This window comes from Rhinolophus hipposideros (genome assembly GCF_964194185.1).
Source record: "Rhinolophus hipposideros genome assembly, chromosome: 2".
In the NCBI taxonomy this organism is placed as follows: Eukaryota; Metazoa; Chordata; class Mammalia; order Chiroptera; family Rhinolophidae; genus Rhinolophus; species Rhinolophus hipposideros.
The window spans coordinates 77,542,550-77,562,422 of record NC_138048.1 but is presented as its reverse complement, the minus strand read 5'-3'; the positions used below and the strand labels follow the sequence as shown (position 1 = coordinate 77,562,422).

The following is a 19,873-nucleotide window of genomic DNA, read 5'->3' as shown; positions in this document are numbered from 1 at the left end:
GTAGTGATTTCCTTGGTTTCATGTTTTATAATAAAAGACCATCTCTGTAATCGTTTACTGATAGGTCTTATCATTTGAAAAAAATGGAATTATCCTTAATAAGTAAAATCCACTGAGGAATGATCACTTCATTAAAATAGAATGCATATGATATCCCAGCTCTTCATTTAAAGGATTATTTCTAAAAATTGATTGTTTTACTCAAATCCTAATATAAATAGTAAAGCATTTTTAAGACTGGATATGCAACAGAAAAGTATCAATTTCCCCTTTAAAATTAGGTCTCATTCACTATTTATCCAACCATTGCCAGAAAACTTAAAAATTTTAGTTTGAAGTGTTTCGTTATTTAGCATCAATGAGTGATTCTTATTTCCTAGAATCTAGAATTTCTACCCATTTTTATTCTTAGCTCTAGATATTATCTTTTCCAGCTCCTGTCCTTTCCTACCAGGAAACTGAGATAAACAGGGATGAAATTATTTTCTTAAAATAAAATATTTGGATATCATTAGTTTCTACACAGCATCCCAGATTCTGCTTTCTGACCCATTGCCTTGTCATTGTTCTACTAGTCAAAAAATACGATGTCGAAAGCATATTTCTGAGATAGACTTCTGAAGTATATAAACTAAAACCAGCAAAAGTGAATACCTAATAGAAAACTCAAAAGAATAATGAAAAATGGTGACTTTCACATACCGATGATCGATTTTTCCAAATTGTCCCATTTTGCGTAGTTGTCTCCAAGCCAATGCCCCCCCCACTGACCGCCAGTAGGATATGTGGAACGAGAAATAACAATTCCTCTTTTGCCAGTTGCCTTCTTCAATGCACTAATATAAATGAAGAAGAATCCATGAGTCTTTACATTTTCTTCAGATATGTCTAGTTATGAACACTTCATTTAAATAAAGGATTTAATTTATGGTATCTATGTTGTCTCTTATTACAACAGATTTTTATATAAATCTTCTCTCATTACCGTGTTTCTCCGAAAATGAGACCACGTTAATTTTTGTTCCAAATTAATTTTTGCTCCAAAAGATGCATTAGGACTTAAGCTCAGGGGATGTCATCCAGAAAAATCATGCTAGGGCTTATTTTCGGGGAAACACGGTATACTATAAAATCCTCACAGGCATGAAGGATATCGTTCTTTTCGTCCAGATTAACATACCTAAGTGACTTACATTTATTTGTTCAATGAATACAAGTTAATAAATAATGGTATTATCAAATCAACTTACTAATCATTTTGTGAGTTTTTTCAATGAACTCATTTTATTCTACTTAAATGTGTTCTCCTGAATAAAGGTCTAGGCTCTATTGATTGCTCCAACCCTTCTCAATTATAACTTGTCAACACTTAATCTTAGCATTACTCTCAAGAGAATCTTTACTATTATACTTCCTGTTATAGAGGCAAGTTTAAAGAGAGCAAGGATTTTCTGGTCTTAAAAATAAAAGTAAATGTTCTATTTCAATAATGGAATCTATTCAAAGGCAGATGAAGGGAATGGATTTTACAAATCAGGTCTTTTTTTTTTTTTTTTCTCCCTTCCTCACTCTTTGGAGAAATTTTTGAATTAATGAACAGCTCAAATCAAAACTACAGGAAACTAAAAATGTTTTAAACAGACATGAGATGATATATTGAAATGTTAATAACAGGAATAATATTATATTTACTAGCTTAAAATTTCCTACTTTCATGTACGTCTCTCTTTAAAAAGGTCATAGAAGATAATCATATTTATTTCTTTATTTTCTATAAATAAAAGATCCAGTTGATTTAGGAACATTAGTATATTTGATATGTGTCACATATATCTCCTGGCATTTAACAAACAATGAGTTCATATATACAGAGAATTTTCAAAAATCAACTATGAATTTTAAAATATACATGAAAATATATTCTAAATTTAGTTAATTTGTAAACAAAATTAAATTTATTTAACTATTATAAAATTATTTACAAAGATAGAGTTGTCACAAATTCTTTTTGTGTCTGTATGCAAGAAATACATATTTTTAAATGGTTGTTTTCTTTGTATGTCTTACTTTTGCAAAATTTTTACTGAGGCTTTAAATTAATAACTGACATGCCTTGTTAGATTTTTGGTTGAGAATAATTCTGCATGAAGCATTTCCAAAATAATTTTCTCAAAGAGAAATCTAACTTCTTGCCTTAGAAACATATCATCTATAACCCTTCAAAGAATATTTCTTATTTGAGATATCACTTGTCATCACTAAAATATAATTCAAAATTACAGATTTTCTAAATATTTCTGACACATTCCAAATTTACAAATAGTTTAGTCACAACAAACTTAGTTGAATTTTAATAAACGCTTTCAACCATAAGACCGTTTGTCCTTTGTTGCCTGTTGACTTTGGAAAATTTAGATTATAGAATCTTAATGCTGTGTTACAGAAGTAGTCTTATTGGGCATTTTTGTTTGTTTTGTTTTAATTTTTTTATTAAAATATAGGTAACATAGTAATTATACTAGTTTGAGGTATACACCATAATTATTCAACACACACACACACACACACACACACACACACACACACACACACACACATATATACATACCTAAAGAAGTGATCCCCATGATAAATCTAGCAACCATCTGACACCATACCATGCTATCACAATAGTATTAACTATATTCTCTATGTTGTATATTATATCCCCCTGAATTATTTGTCTTATACCTGGAAATTTGAACCTTTTTTCCCCTTCACTTTTCCCTCCTTTTTAAATTTTTCAGTTACAATTGGCATTCAATATTATTCCATATAAATATCAGGTGTACAGCATAGTGATTAGACATTTATGTAATTTGAGAAGTGTTCCCTGACTAGTTTAGTACTCACTGGGCACTATACATAGTTATTACCATTAAATTGACTATATTCTCTATGCTTTACTTTATATTCCCATGACTATTTTATAACTACCAATGTGTACTTCTTAATGTGTACCTTTTTCACCCTTCCCCCCAAACCCTTCCCAACTACCACTCTGATAAATCTAGTATCCATCTGACACTATACATAATTATTACAATATTATTAATTATATTCCTTATGCTATACCCTACATCCCCATGACTACTGTTCAACAACCAATTTGTAATTTTTAATCCTGTCCTCTTTTTCACCCACCCCTAACTCCCTCCCATCCCATCTGGAAATCATTAAATGTTCTCTGTATCTATGAGTTTGTTTATGCTTTGTTTGTTTGTGAATTTTGTTCTTTGGATTCCACATATAAGCAAAATCATACTACATCTGTCTTTCTCTGTATGGCATACTCTACTCAGCACCATACCCTCCAGATCTATCCATCCCACCACAAATGTCAAGGACTCATTCCCTTCCATGACCAAGCAATATTCCATTGTATATATGTACTGTCTCCTCTTTATCTATTCTTCCATTGACAAACACCCAAGCTGCCTCCACATTTTGGTCATTATATTCTTGGTTAGTAGCTACCATATTAGACAACCCAAAATTATAGAGCATTTCTATAATAGCAGAAAGTTTTATTGGACAGTGATTAAAAAGATTTCTTATTCAAAAAATGGCCTGTGTTCCATTATCATTTGGCCTTAAATAAGTTTGTTTAATTAGGTCATTAAAATTGGAGAAGCTCAACATCATACACACATACTCTAATTTGCTAATAATGGACTTAAATAATTGATTTAGCCAAGCTTTAATGTCTTAATTAATTATACGAAATTATATATTTTTACTCATTTATTCATTCAAGACTATTCATTGAGCACCTACTATTCGTTAGGCACTGTGCTACTATGAGCTGAGTACGAGGTGGGGAACAATATAAAATGGTTCAGTATTCTTTAGGAAATGGGATGGAAATTCAAAGCAGTGATACAGATGAGAGAGAGAGAGAGAGAGAGAGAGAGAGAGAGAGAGAGAGAGAGAGAGAGAGAAACGAGAACACAATTATTTTAAGTATCATGAAGGACAAAATAAGTTATAGAGAACATTGGAAAGGAAAGTGCTACGAAGATTGGCAGAGGACACTCAAAGTAGGTAACATTAAATCTAATACCTAAAAGATAAGAGAGAGTCAGAAAGGATAATTATGAATACTGCTTACTCATAAGTAGGTTTCATTTGTGACCATCCATATAGATTGTGAACATTGTAATGCAAAACTGATGATCCATCACTTAGAATCTGCTCGGTTTCCATACACATAGTTCGGAAATGTAATCCCTCAAATCTTTTTGTGAGTTCTAAGGAGAACCAATGAAAAATATTAACATATTATAAATTTATCTACATTAAAGTGTATAAAATGTAACTATAGTCTTTTGGCAAAAACATTAACTTTTGATTTAAAACATTATTAACTTTTTAACCATCTGTACACTTTGTCTTTGCTAATTACAAATGAAAAATAGTCTATAATTGTCATTGATCATAGTTACAATTGTGACTGAAAAATATGTAAAAATTTTTACTATATTAGGTAACAAAAAATGTTACTAATTGACATGAATTAATAAAAACAAGAAAAATAAATGTACTACTAAAAATCAACAATAGGAGTTTTTATTCATTTAGATGAGAAATACTGTTTAAACAGATTTAAAAAAATAATTAGGTAACCTAAAGCACTGAAGTTAATAGCCAGGCAATTGCTATACTGACACTACCTTTTGATTCACTTTTTCACAGTTTAAGGTGCATTTTTCAAAGATTGGCCATCATTTTATGTTAATAGTTTATATTTTTACTGCCTACATGACAGTATGAAGATAAACACTGAATGACTGGACATTTCTCTCCCAGGTCAGGGACAACCAAAATAATTTGTATTCTTTCATTTTTTTTCCTAGTAAAGAAACATTTATAAAAGAAATTCATAAAAGCTTTCTATTTTTGTCATAAAGAATAGTGAATATTTTCAGATCTGGGAATATTCTTAAGAAAATCAAATAGTTTCAAACAAATTTAGAAATGTGTTCATATAGATAAAACATGTTTCTTAATTTTTCTTCCCAAATCAATTAAATAATATTGGTAATGGATTGAAATGTGGTACAGTATGTAGTTGGGTAGTGAGAACTGGGAACGTAAACCTTGTTCCATACATCATAAGGTATATAAACCTAATTAATAAATAAATAATGATAATAATATGATAACATCAAAGGCAAACGATAATATTGTACCTGGGAAATAAGGTGGATAATTTAGCTCTTTATTTCTGCATTGATTAGTAGTTGTTCCATGTACAAAACTTGATGGTTCATTCATATCCTTAAAAGAGAGAGAAAGAGAACAGAAACAAATTTAGAATATATATTCTCAAAAGAACTAATTCATTGTCAATAAATTAAAGCAGCATATTTGAATAATAATAATTATTATTCACTTTTCTCAAAAGCAAAAATATAAGGCATATCAATGATACTAAAGAATTTAGCTTAGCTCAGTGTTTATCATTTTGCAATTCATGTCTTCTTTTGACAAATATAAAATGTCCTATTTTTCCTCTGTAGACATAATATACATATAAAAATGATTTTTTTCTGAGTTTTCTACACACAAACTTAAATTATAATAATGAACGTTTTCCCACATCTTCCCTCCAACACTCATGCCTCAAAACCAGCCTTGTATCAATTTCTTAAAAAAAATGGTTTGTAGTTTTTAAAACGACAAGATATAGTTTACAAATACAGAAAACTTTAAAGAGTATCTCTATTGAGCACATATTTCAGGATAGTAGTAACTTCACATAAAGGGACCATCATCTAAATAAATAAATAAATGAGCTACTTTTGAAAGGTGATTAGTCTACCTGAAAAAATATTATCTTTTCTGGTCAAATTTTGATTTCTGGAGATAGTTTTAATAGAATCCCTTATAGTACGTAATTTTATAATCAAACAAACCTGTATTTCCCATTAATTAAAAAATCTGTGCTTTATATAATTTTATATCTTCAAGGCTTGCACATAATAGCACCTTTATAAAGGTTTCTTTAACAGTAGTTTAGTGGTTACCAGAGGATAGAGGTAGGTGGGTGGTAGATGAGGGTAAAAGGGATCAAATATATGGTGATGGAAGGAGAACTGACTCTGGGTAGTGAACACACAATGTGATATGTAGATGATGTATTACAGAATTGTACACCTGAAACCTATGTAACTCTACCAACAATTGTCACCACAATAAACTTTAATTAAAAAAAAGAAAAAAGAGTAAATTAATGCATATAATGCATAAAAAATCAACAAAGAAATGTCACCTCCAAAAATCTAGAGAAGTATAATATAAAATATCCTGTATTAAATTATTTACTTGTGGTAAACTCTTTTTTTATGCTATCTCAAAATTATATTATTAAAAATCTTATTACCCACTTTTTAAATTTACACCTATAATTAGAAATTGTTTGAGAGATAATTTTGCCAAAAATGTAGATTATAATTTCTTACACCAAAGACAGAGTTGAGTGTGAGATTTATATCTACACTGAATGAAAATAAAATAAATGTTTATAAATACTTATAAATAGTTAGAAAAAAAGGTTATTTTGGTTCCTTGGTCAAGGTGAATATATTCTACTTCAATATTCAGGAAATAGCATTCAATTACGTAAAACTGTACGTTAGCAGTCCTTTGCAAAAGAAAGCTTTATGGAAAAAGGAAATGAGCTGATTTTCACAAGGAATACTTTACTGACACTATTAGAATCCAGTAAGAACTTTGTATGATCAATACACAATTAATAACTTAGAATATACATTAGTAAAAGTTGACTTACAATCCACAAGCCATCAAACTTCATCTGGTTATTGTAGAAATCTATAATTTCCCTTTCCCACCACTCTGCTGTGGAATTCCTGAAGAAATCTGGAAAAGCTACATGAGCTCTGGAAGCCTAAAAAACATAAGATTCAAACCGACGTATATAAAATCATTAGAGATTCTAAATTTAGTTCACACGGAAACATCTATCCATCTGGGAAAATAAAGTTATACCCTTACCTCATTAAATAAAAAAAAAAGAAAAAAAATTATAAGAGAGACCATGTGTGTCTAAGTCAGACATTTATCTGTCAGATTCATAAGTTGTGCACAAGTGATAATGAAGGCAACCTGTATCAACTTTGATTACATAAATGAATGCAATTTCTCTCAACCAGACCAGCAGCAATGGAGAGTAAAAATACAGAAGAGAGCAGCCTTGGGATTCTATATAAATTGTAAAGAAACAGTTCAAAACACATAGAAATATATTTTCAGTGTTTCTTATAGTGATGGGGAAGTTTTTTCCTCTTCATCTTTACAGACCTATTCTGCGGCTTTACCTTTGTGGAGCATGGTGGTTTAGCCTGTTTTTCTGATAAAAAAAATTTGTGTTTACCTGGCATTCTGCACTTCCAGATCCAATATATTGTTCCACCATCTCAACTTTTTATTTTTCTCTCTCACATCTAATCCTCCCAACCCCATCAGACAAGAGATGATTTACTCTTTTATCTACCAAGAAAATTCCCTACTTGCCAACCTACCCATATAAATTCCAAGGTCAGAGTCTGTGTGTTAGCAGAGGATTGACCTTTTGCAGGTAAATCAACTGCCTAAAACACATAGCATCACCTGCATGTTTTCTGTCACATTTTAGGACTATGTAGTAACTGCCAGAACAGTCTTCTCCATGAACAGTATAGGGCATTGTGCATATAGAAAATGCAGAGAATAGGAGATATAAGGATTTGCAAAACATATATCATGGGTATTTTCAGAGTTAAAAGGGACTTCATTTAGTCATTTTGCCCCAAATTATATTTTACTCATAAGGAAAAAAGGCTCAGTGAAGTTACAGTCAATGAATATTTTCAATGCTAGGATCTCCTATAGATCATAATGAGAAATAGTAAAAAAGGAAATACCACATTTTGTTTTGTAATTTCCATTGTTCTGCTATTTCCACAACTCATTTATTTTACTATTTTTTGTTTGTTTGTTTTCAGTTGGTTGCTTTTATTGTTTTAATAGAAATAATTGGTTATATCCAGAAGTTTCATCAGGTACATGTGATCCAACATGTTTATACCTTTTATGGAAGAGTATCCCAGGTGATTCTACATACACCACTGTAAATTGAAGCTGCACTCTAAAATCTATATAAAGAGATCATGTGTTGCTAATATTACCCAAGATTAATGAATAGAACTCCAACTAAGATAAAACTCTGACTTTTTTCCTCAAAAACCTTTATCAGATTCCGTAATCTTTTGACTCTACTTTAGAAATAATTTGGTAAGTTTTAAGTAAAAATGGTATTGAAATTTTTCACACTGAACTTGAATTTTTACATGAACTTATATGATTTAATTATTATAATGTGATCTACCTAAAAAATTGCTAACTATGAGTTTCATTTATTTTTTTTTCTATTGTTACTTTTTATTTCATTAATTTCTGGTCTAATCTTTATCATTTCCTTTCTTCAAGCTTAGGGCTTAGTTTATTCTTCTTTTCATAGTTCTTGGAGATACTGACTTAGGTTGTTTATTTGAGATCTTTCTTCTTCTTTAATAAAGACATTTATTATTATAAATTTTCCTCTTAGTATTCCTTTTGCTGCATCCCCTATGTTTTAGTATGCTATATTTTAATTTTGCTTATCTCAACACATTTTCCAATTTCTCTTTTAATTTCTCTTTAACCTATTAGTTGTTCAAAATTGTGTTGTTTAATTTCCTCATATTTGTGAATTTTCAGGTTTTTCCTCTGATATAGATTTCAGTTTTATACCATCATTGCCAGAAAACATACTTGGTGTGATTTCAACATTGTTAAATTTGCTACCACTTGTTTTGTGATATAATGTGATATAGCCTGGAGAATGTTCCATGTGCTCTTAAGAAGAATGTGTATTCTGCTGCTGTTTGGTAGAATGTTCTGTATAAATCTATTAAGTTCATATGGTCTGTAGAGTTGTTTAAGTACATTGCTTCTTTATTGATTTTCTGTCTGTATGTTCTATTCATTATTGAAAGTGAAATGCTGAAGTCTCCTCCTATTATTTTATTACTGTGTACTTCTCAATCCAGTCCTGTCAATGTTTGCTTTATACATTTAGGTTCCGTGCTATTAGGTGCATATATATTTATACTTGTTATATCTTCCTGAAGACTTGATCCATTTATCAGTATGTAATGTCTCCTGTGAGAGTTTTTGACTTAAAATCTATTTTATGAGATAAGTATAGCCACTCCTGCTCTCTTTTCGTTGTCATTTGTATGGGATCTCTTTTTCTTTACCCTTTCACTTTCAGTGTATGTGTGTCCTCAATTTTAAACAGAGTTTTGTGAAGACAGCATATACAAAATTGACAAACTGCTAGCCACACTACCTAAAAATGAGAGAGAGAGAGAGAGAGAGAGAGAGAGAGAGAGAGAGAGAGAGAGAGAGAAAAGTCAAGTAAATTGAATCAGATATGGAAGATGAGAAACTCCATATAATGCCACAGAAATAAAAAGGATCATAAAAGACTACTACCCTGTTTCCCCTAAAATAAGATCCAGCCAGATCATCAGCTCTAATAGGTTTTTGGGAGCAAAAATTAATATAAGACCTGGTTTTATTTTAATATAAGACCTAGTCAATTAATAAAATATAATAATATAATAAATATAATATAATACCAAGTCTTATATTAATTTTTACTCCAAAAGAAGCATTAGAGATGATGGTCTGGCTATGTCTTATTTTCAGGGAAATGCGGTATGAACAATTATATACTAATAAATTGGGTAAACTAGAAAAACAAATAGATAAATTCCTAATATTATAACTTAACCAGACTGAATCATGAATAAATAGAAAAAATGAACATACCAATTACTTGTAAGGACATTGAACTGATAATCAAAAATTTCCCAACAGAAAAAAGTCCAGGACCAGAGGGATTCACTGGTTAATTCTACCGAACATTTAAGAAAGAATTAATGTCGATTCTTCTCGAATTCACCCAGAAAAAAACTGATGTGAAGAGAATACTTTCAAACTCATTTTAAGAGGCCAGGATCACCCTGATTCCAAAGTCAAAGATACCACACACACACACACACACACACACACGCACAGAACAAAACCAGAAACAAAAACAAACAAACAAACAAATATAGAACAATATCCCCGATGACTATAAATGCAAACATCCTCAATAAAATACTAGAAAACCATATTCAATAGTATATTAAAAGGATCATACTCCATGAACAAGGGGGATTTGTTTCTGTGATACAAGACATGTATCTGTGATTTTAACATATAAAAGACATAACATATACAAGACATGTATCTGTGATTTTAACATATAAAAATCAAATAATGTGATATACCACATAAACATAATAAAGAATAAAAATTACATATGAGCTCAACAAACATTGCAGAAAGGTGTTAGACAAAATTCAACATCCTTTCATGATAAAAACTCTCAAACTAGGAATAGAAGGAAATTACCATAACACAATGAGGGCTATATATTAAACAACTACATCTAATATCATACTGATTCAGGAAAAAAGTTTTTCCTATAATATCAGAAACAAGGCAAGGATGCTCACTCTTGCCACTTCTATTTAACAAAGTACTAACAATCCTAGCCAGAACAACTAGGCACAAAACAGAAAAAAAAATAAAAAATCCACATTAGAAAGGAAGAAGTGTCTCTGTTTGTGGATGACATACTCTTCTATGTAGAAAACTCTAAAGTACACACACACACACACACACACACACACACACACACACACAAACTGTTAGAACTAATAAACAAATTCAGTAAAGATGCAGGATAAAAATAAACATGCAAAAATCAGTAGTATTTCTATACACTAATGATGAACTATCTAAAACGGAAATTAGGAAAACAATTGCATTTATAATAGCAAAAATACTTAGGAATTAACTTAAGTAAAGAAGTGAATAATTTATATACTGAAAACTACAAAATGTTGCTAAAGGATATTGAGAAAGACACAAACAAATAGAACAGATATCCCTGTTCATGGATCGAAAAAAATAATATTTTTAAAATGTCCACACGACCCAAAGCAATCTATAGATTCATAGCAATCTCTATCAAAATTCCAATGGCATCATTTACAGAAATAGAAAAAAACGACAATGCTACAATTAATTTGGAACCACACAAAAAAACCCTAAATAGCCAAAATAATCTTGAAAAAATAGAAAAAAGCTGGAGTTATCACATTTTCTCATTTCAAAATATATTCCAAAGCTATAGTAATTAAAACAGTAGGTTCAGCATACAAATAGTCATACAGATCAATGGCACAGAATAGAGAACACAGAAATAAATCAACAAATACAGACTTAACTGATCTTCAACAAGGGAGCCAAGAATATGCAAAGGGAAAAGGATGGTCTCTTAAATGACGGTGATGAGAAAACTGGATATTCACCTGCAGAAGAATGAAATTAGACCCCTATCTTACACTATAAACAAAAAAATGAGCTAATAATGGACGAAAGCCTTAAATGTAACATTTGCAACAGCAAAATTTTTAAGAGAAAACATAGATGAAAAACTTCATGACACTGGTCTTAGCAAACATTTCATGGATGTGAAACAAAAAGCAAAAAATAGGCAATTGTCACTACATCTAACTAAAATGTTTCTACACAGCAAAGGAAACAATAAAGTGAAAATGGAACCTACAGAATGGGAGAAAATATTTGCACAAATATAGCAGATAAAGAGTGAATTGCCAAAGTATATAAGGAACTCAGACACACACATGCACACACATGCATACACACACACAATAACACACTTAAAAATGGGCAAAGATTTGATTAAGTATGTTTCTAAAGAACACATACAAATAAATGGCCAAGTCGATGAAGAGATGTTCAACTTCACTTATCATCAGGGAAATGCAAGTCAAAATCACAATGCAAGGTGAAATCACCTCACACCTGCTAGGCTGGCTATTATCCAAAATATAAAAGACAAGTATCGGTAATGTATGGAGATTCCTCAAAAACTTAAAAAATGAAACTACCATATGATACAACAATCTCATTTTGGGGCATTTATTGGAAAACACTTGAAATCAGGATCTCAAAGAGATATCAAACTCCCATCCTTATTGCTGTACTATTCACAAGAGTGAAGGCGTTAAAATAACTTAAATGTCTATGAATGGATGAACTGATTTAAAAAAAATGTAGTATATACATGTAATGGAATACTATTCAGTCTTACAAAAGAAGGAAATCCTGAAATATGTGATGACACGGATATTATGTTGAGCAAAACAAGCCAGTCACAGAAGGATAAATACTACCTGGTTCCACTCATGTGAGGTATGTAAAATAGTCAAATTCACAGAACCAAAGAGTGGAATGGTGGTTATCAGAGGCTGGGGTCTGGGGGCAATAGGGAGTTGCTATTCAATAGTCATAAAATCACAATTAGGTTCTAATTATCTGATGTACATCACTGTCACAGGGGTCAGGAATGCTGTATTGTAAACTTAAAAACTTAAGTGGGTATATGTCAGGTTAAGTGTTTTTACCACAACAAAAAAAAATCCTTGCTTACATTAAACAAGATAAAGTGTAAAACTGCTTAATAGAGTGACTGACATATGTTGGTATACAGGGAAAACACTTAATCTAAATATAGTCTGATATGATCATTAAAAAATCAGCCATCAACTTTTTTAAGGAAAATCATTCACATTGAATAATTGGTCAAAGTGATAATTAAATCCAAGTGCTGACTTTCTTTTCATTGTATAGTTCATGAATGTAAAACTTACATTAACAGCTTCATCTTCAGACAGATTTTCATCTATTGTTACATTAGGTAAATCTGGCCAAACCTATAAAGAAAGAAGAAATTGGAAAACAGTTTAAAATAAATTCAGTATGATGTGACTGGGTTGTAAATAAATTACAATAGAGTTTTAGAGGCATATTATTGACTCAAGATCACAGATCACTAGTTCTTTCAGTTATTTTTTTTCCAGTTTTTGTTTTGGCATATGTGCTATTTGCAAACCATTCCTATTTTCCATATTTTTTTTTCTTTAATAAGGCAAATAAGAACAAAAAAAGACAACCTTTCTTGTAGGTTATGATTTTGAACCCAATACATATAACCAAAGGTCTGGTCAAGAATAATATAAAAACCATAAATTAATTTAATTTAATGTAGTATATTGTTTCTACAATTGTTTCTACAATTATTAAAATCTAAAAACAATAAATATATTTTAATTTGAAAGCTATTAAAGATCTGAATTGGACAATGCCATACTGAGGCAAATATCTTTTTGATTTTCACAGTTAACATCAAATTTTATTTTCCTTCACTCCTATTTTCCCACCCCACTTCTACCCCTGCCTCCCTGCATACCAATGTTTTCCTCCACAGCAACCACAAACACACAAAACAGAGCCCAAATTCAATCATTCTGAAAATCTAGGAATTTAAATCTATGCTATAGAAATCAGAGAGTCCCATGTAAAAATGTGAATAATTACCAAACAAATAATTACCTACAAAGGATTTGTTGCTAATAGGGAATAGTGAAGGAATGGAATAAGGGGTAGAAATCTAAGAAAATGTATAGAAATATAGAATGACAAAAAAATAGGAAGGAAAAAAATCCTTCTATGGTCAAAATCATACTCTCTAATTGCATGTTTCTTAAAATATGATCTTTCACTACGTTTATCATAGGATTTTTTCTATTCTATTTTAACCTTTTTATTTTGAAGTTATTTTCAAACTTACAGTAAAGCTGCAAAAATTATACCTAGAGTTTTTGTATGTTCTTTACCCTGCTTCCTTAATATTAACATATTTATAACTACTGTACAATTATCACACACAAAAAAATAACATCAATACAATACTATTAACTAATCTACAGGCCTTGTTTGAGTTTTACTACTTTTATCACTAATGTCCTATTTTTGGTCCAAGATCCAAAAAGCATCCCACATTGCATTTAATTTTGTCTCCCATTACAGATTTTTTTTCTTCCTTTTAGTTATGACTAGTGAATATTTTTCATTTACTCTTTTTAAATGCAAGCCAAATCAGGATATTTCCTATAATATATTAATATACCCAGGTCTGAATATTATTTATTAAATGCAATGCAATGAATTATATTCCTTGTTCAAATCAAGAATATAAGTATAGCCCTTAAAAACATTGTTTATTTTATTAATGATGTTTTTAAGAGAAGTACAATCATTTAAATGACTATTGCAGTATAGAATAGAATAATGAATCACCATCTTATTAATGGTAGTTTTATAATGAAATAAGAAATACAATAAAATACATTTTAAAGATGAAACAAATAGTATTTGGACATACAACTTGTATGAATTCTTTCTCTGTTTCTAATAATTTGGATTGAACTTAAAGAGTATATATTATTTCTTCATCAGTTATGAAACTTTCACATTTTGTATAATATATCACTCCCTCTCAATATGTTTTTAACAGTTTTTTTTATTCAATAGAAACTTTCAATGAAATAGCATATTTATTTGTATTTCATTTCAAGGTCAATTCAGTACCTTTGCCCAACAAATATCACTGGTGTTAGGCCATTTGACAAAGACATCTTTCTCTTGTCCTCTTGAAAATGTAGGGTAAGGCTTCGTTTCATTTCCTGAAATTGCTGGATCCTAAAATTGAAATGAAATACAAACCAGGTAGCTATGAAATAAAAGTAGAGCCTCTTGGTAGATTTTATGGAGCATTATAAATTTCCATTACTACATTATCATTATATTATGCTCACACAGACAGAGAAATGGACTGATGATATAAATTTTGGTGTTCTAGCTGGACTTCTAAATACTTTAGAAGAAAATTTTAAGAACTTTTGAAAATGTATTTTACTCTGATTTCAAGCAAGATTACTAACATTTTTGTTTTATTTCTACAGTGGTATTTCTGGCTGGGAAGCTTGCTTCCTCTGAGATATTGATAAAATATTTTCCCCACCCAATCACCAACTTGAAGGCAAATTTTTAAACATGATGAGCATAAGAAGCAGTCCTAGAGAATGGTTTGAAAATTGTATAGGAATAGAAAATCCATCATCACTTTGTGATAGCTTCTCTAAATTAAGGCCAGTTTACAGCTTTGGTGATCACTAAAATCTAGCTTGTCTTTGACTCCCAGCTTTAGCCTTAGATCTCTAAAGATATCTCAAGTATAAAGGTACCCTGGTGGCAACTCACATAAATAAAATAATGTGTTAAAATAAGAAAGCTTTTAGATTTGAGAGTAGAATCTAAAGTTATGTACTTCCTATTTTTAAATGCCTTCCAGTACCCTCATTCTAGGAGAGTAAATTTAATAAATTCAAGATAGTAAGACTCAGATAATATAAAATATAAATACTGACCAGGATAATAATGTATCTCATTCCTTCACCTCTTATTTTGTCAACAAACTGAGGAAGGTCATGGAATCTTTCCCCAATTGTAAAGTCTAGTTGCCTTTCCATGTAATCAATGTCTGTGTATTGAACATCCTGAAAAATATGAGAATTGTGGTAGTGGGGTAAGAAACACAAAAGCAAGTGAGTAACATTCTATCATACTTTTCAAGTATTAGCAATATGAAAGTTTCAATGCCTCTTCACTCGATCCTAAAGAGAATTAATCAAGTAATGCAGTTCTCAAGGAATAAAAGTAGCATGTAAACAGGCAAAATATTTTAAGTTCATATAAATGTTTTGTTTTCTTAATAGCTCATTTAAAAATTTTGATTTAGAAGTAAAAATTCTTTCAAATCAGTATCTTTTGTTATATAATTCCCAAAGGAAACAGTAAGATAGGATTAAAGGAATTATGAGGCTATGAAATTACGTTAAATTGGAATTTTGTACATTACACGGAAACGGGTATTGCTCTATTTCTGGAAACAAAGCACATACAGAATAATTTTAAATAATTGTCATATTGCAAAAGGGGAAGAGAGAATTATTAGTATGTCTATTAATTATTTTAAGCTTTTTCATTTATTATCCACCAAACTCATTTTTAGAATAATACCCAAGCTTAAATAAGCAAAATATTGCTTAGAAATAGGTATTTACAAATATGCTTAAACTAATAAACATTCAAATGTTATTAAAATTTTAATTTAGGCCTAAATAACAAATTTGTCAATTAATTTCTGTTAATAGACATTAGCTCAATTATTCTTCTAGGTGTTGTGAAATATTTGGCTAATATAGTGGATATCCCTTGTTATAAAAAAAAGTGGAAAACTTCCCTTTTTATAAAAAAATTTGACATGCATATTTCTATATCATCAAACTATACAGTTAATATCATAATAATACATTCATAATAATACATAATAATACATTCAGAAACCACATATTGGATTCTACTCCATATACTAAGGTCTTATAATGTGGTCCTTCTCCTTCTTCTTAGAATGAGTTTTATATACTCCAAGCATTCTCTATTTCAATGCTTAAGTGTTAACCAGGAGAATCTCTGGGATTCCTCAAAATCACTAAAAAATAAAATAACAGGGTCGATTATTTCTGGATACTTAGGAATATTTTCCCAAACATTGAGAAAAGAGGATATTCTTTAAGCACTCTAAGTCTGTATTCTAATATCACAACTGCCAGCTCTTCCAGGGCAAAAATCACCGTTTCACCCCCAATTCTTTTTCTGTAATTGGTCACATCAGTTGATCAAACAGGTTCTGGGGACCCTCACTCTCACCTAAAGAGAATATGGAGAATATGTCTGACTACCTAAGCGACCCAAAGTTTATGAGAGAAATGCAAGTGCACAGTGACTTGTTTAGTACAACTCCAGGTCATGGAATTAGAGAGAAAGAAGAAAAAAAATGGTATTATCCTTTTTACTTTATCAATCAGATAAAGACATTTTATAAAAATCTATCCAATTCATCAAGTACTACTAAAAAACTAAGCCTTAATTATTGCCAAATGCTAAAAATAATTCTAAAGTATATAAGTGTTTAGTTATTTCATTCTACTTTTATAAATGATAGGTAACACAGTCTTAAAAGTTGATATACATACATAAGGGATCTGAGCAGACACCATATCATCATATAATTGCTGAACTTCTGAAGTATTTCTGTACCCATAACGACATAATTGAAATCCCAAAGCCCAATAAGGTGGCATGACTGGTCGGCCAATTACCTTTGAAAACAACAAGAAAAATTTATTTGTGAAGAGAATCATTTACATTATAAAGAAAACTGTATGCTTTTTAAAAAACAAATTTCATCATACTTCATGGTATTGCTGTGTTGCAACTTCTGGAGTTGGGCCCAGAAACATATAAAAGTCCAAGATTCCTCCAATTATACGGTAAGTGAGAGCAGGAGTTGGCTGAAACGTAACATCTAGAAATCCAAAATATGGTTACATTTTTATCTATGTATAAAATATTATTTTTATATAAACTATGAGAAATTAAACAAATGATTGTTTTACCCATTGCATTGCTGTTAAGTAAGAGAACTCCATGAGCATGGCTCTCATCTTCCAGAGCCATGTAATAGGGATGAAATCCATAGGAATTAAGTTTATACTAAAATAAAAAGAAATTAAACATAATATATATTTAGATATTAATAGCATGTGAATTTTCTCAATGTGATATTTAAATTCACTATAAGATTAACCCTAGAAATTTAAATATTCCTTCTATGCACACACAAACTGTTTTAATTAAACATATTTCCACTAGAAATTAATTTTTCCATTATTTGAACTATCACTGCTTTAGAGAATGCCAATAATATTGGCATGCTCTAACACGCACAAATGTTGCCTCATAACTCATGTAAAACCATTGGTATTAGAGTAGTTGGATTTCTTTCTACATTTTATGTGTCCTAATTTATTTTACAAATCGGAACTTCTTTTTCAATAACATAATTTCCTAAAAATAATTAAAGTGATTAAGATGCTCAACATCTTAATTACTTGATGTGGTAATATCTAAGTTTATATCATAACTTATAATATTTAAAATAACATTTATATTTACTATATATATACTATATATATTTATTGTATATAGTATATATAGTATATGGATACATTATATGTAAATATATAAATATTTATAACTATATAAAAACAAATATATAAAATATAAACATATAAATATTTATACTATATATAAATATATATAGTATATTTATATACTATATATAAATATATATAGTATATTTATATACTATATATAACTTATAGTTCATATTTATAAAGTGCTTAATTTCTTTTTTAGCTATATCTTTTTATTTTTTTAGAATAAAAAAACCCTACACTCAGGGTCATGAACTGACTTGCCAAAGGTAACAAAACTTGTAAGTTGATGATCCCCAATCATATTGTCATCTTTGGCCAACAATGAGTTCCAGTAAATTAATAGCATGTGAAGGAAAATTTACATATTGAGAATAAAGATTATATTGACCTAATAATACCAATACTAATGTTAAAGGGTTTTAAAGATAAACTGTGGTAAAACATATTTTATCAAACTGTTATAAATGAAAAAAACACACACTTTTATAACCTAAGTTTGAACTATTGTGATATAAATAAAAGTTGTTTGAGCACCTAACAATATAAAGTGGGTGCAATAGTATAAACATTTTATAATTTCATACTTCATATATCCTTTAAGTATGCAACACATGTGGGAAGTGGAAATAAGCCAGTATGTTTATTAAAACGTATTTTTTCATGATATGTCTAAAATAATGATAGTTAATATTAGTTGTGCAGTGCATTAAATATTCATGAAGTGTATTCCATTAATAAGATGCTCATTTAGAAAAGTGACATTAGCCATAAAAACATTTTCTAAAGATGTAATCTGCAGTATGGACTCATAAAAATGCACTACAGTTGGGTGACATGAAGGAAAAAGCATCAAATCATTATTGAAAAAGTGGAAAAAAACTTAGGAAAATCCTAGTCAGTTATTTTCTAAAAGCTGAGCATAAACATGGATTTGGCAGGAAATACTGACTGAATCTGAATGTCCTTTCTACGTAGTTGAGAAGGTAAGGAATTGGGTAACTACATGATTTCTCGCTGCACTCAATGTTATTGATCCAACCCTCTACTTTCACTAGTTATTAAAGGTAAGTATTTTGCCATAGTTATTACAGAAATGAATGAGTGTATCTGTGTTCTAATAAAACTTTATTTTAAAAAATTAAAAAAAAAAAAAAAAAAAAAAAAGGTAAGTATTTTGTGTGTTTTTCAGAAAATCACTATAACAGCTCTGGAGATCATTAGCCCCTTTATCATTACTTTTGTACTAAAGTACAGGCCGACATGCTGACTGGGATCATAATCATGGTCTTAGTTTCCTCATGAGGTAGTTAAATATCGATACCTACACCAGGGGGTTGGTCTCTTGTGAACATTCCCCAAGTATGCCAGTTTAAGTCTCTCTTAAATGCTGTGTGCTCCACTTCCCCAAAACCATATATATATTCTGATGGCAGGCGAGTAGATATTTGAATGAACTGGTCATTAAAAGTAAATCCAGGTAGGTGAGAATCCCAACTGAAAACACAAGAAAATAATTCTACTTCTGTAAACATTTACAAAGTAGTATCACAAATAACAATGGTAATTCTTTCTTGGGTGATCTAAAAATCAGGGATATTTTCCCTATGTACCTTAGTTGTACCAAGATGCCAAATGGAAATAGGTAATGACTCTAATACATTTTTGTTTTGGCTAAGTTAAGG

General features: G+C 30.0%; 1 protein-coding gene across 1 annotated transcript in view; it reads right to left on the bottom strand.

Annotated features, from left to right (window-relative positions):
- The window catches only part of SI (sucrase-isomaltase), a gene marked incomplete at both ends in the record, with an annotated part of 83,579 nt that overhangs the window by 18,535 nt on the left and 45,171 nt on the right, over window positions 1-19,873 (bottom strand). Inside the window, 11 exons of the mRNA XM_081077091.1 lie at window positions 703-836; window positions 4,151-4,289; window positions 5,232-5,319; window positions 6,833-6,949; window positions 12,879-12,941; window positions 14,659-14,769; window positions 15,498-15,626; window positions 17,166-17,291; window positions 17,385-17,497; window positions 17,589-17,685; window positions 19,517-19,685. Coding sequence (XP_080933217.1) covers window positions 703-836; window positions 4,151-4,289; window positions 5,232-5,319; window positions 6,833-6,949; window positions 12,879-12,941; window positions 14,659-14,769; window positions 15,498-15,626; window positions 17,166-17,291; window positions 17,385-17,497; window positions 17,589-17,685; window positions 19,517-19,685 — 1,286 coding nt within the window. The remainder of the gene's footprint in view (window positions 1-702; window positions 837-4,150; window positions 4,290-5,231; window positions 5,320-6,832; window positions 6,950-12,878; window positions 12,942-14,658; window positions 14,770-15,497; window positions 15,627-17,165; window positions 17,292-17,384; window positions 17,498-17,588; window positions 17,686-19,516; window positions 19,686-19,873) is intronic.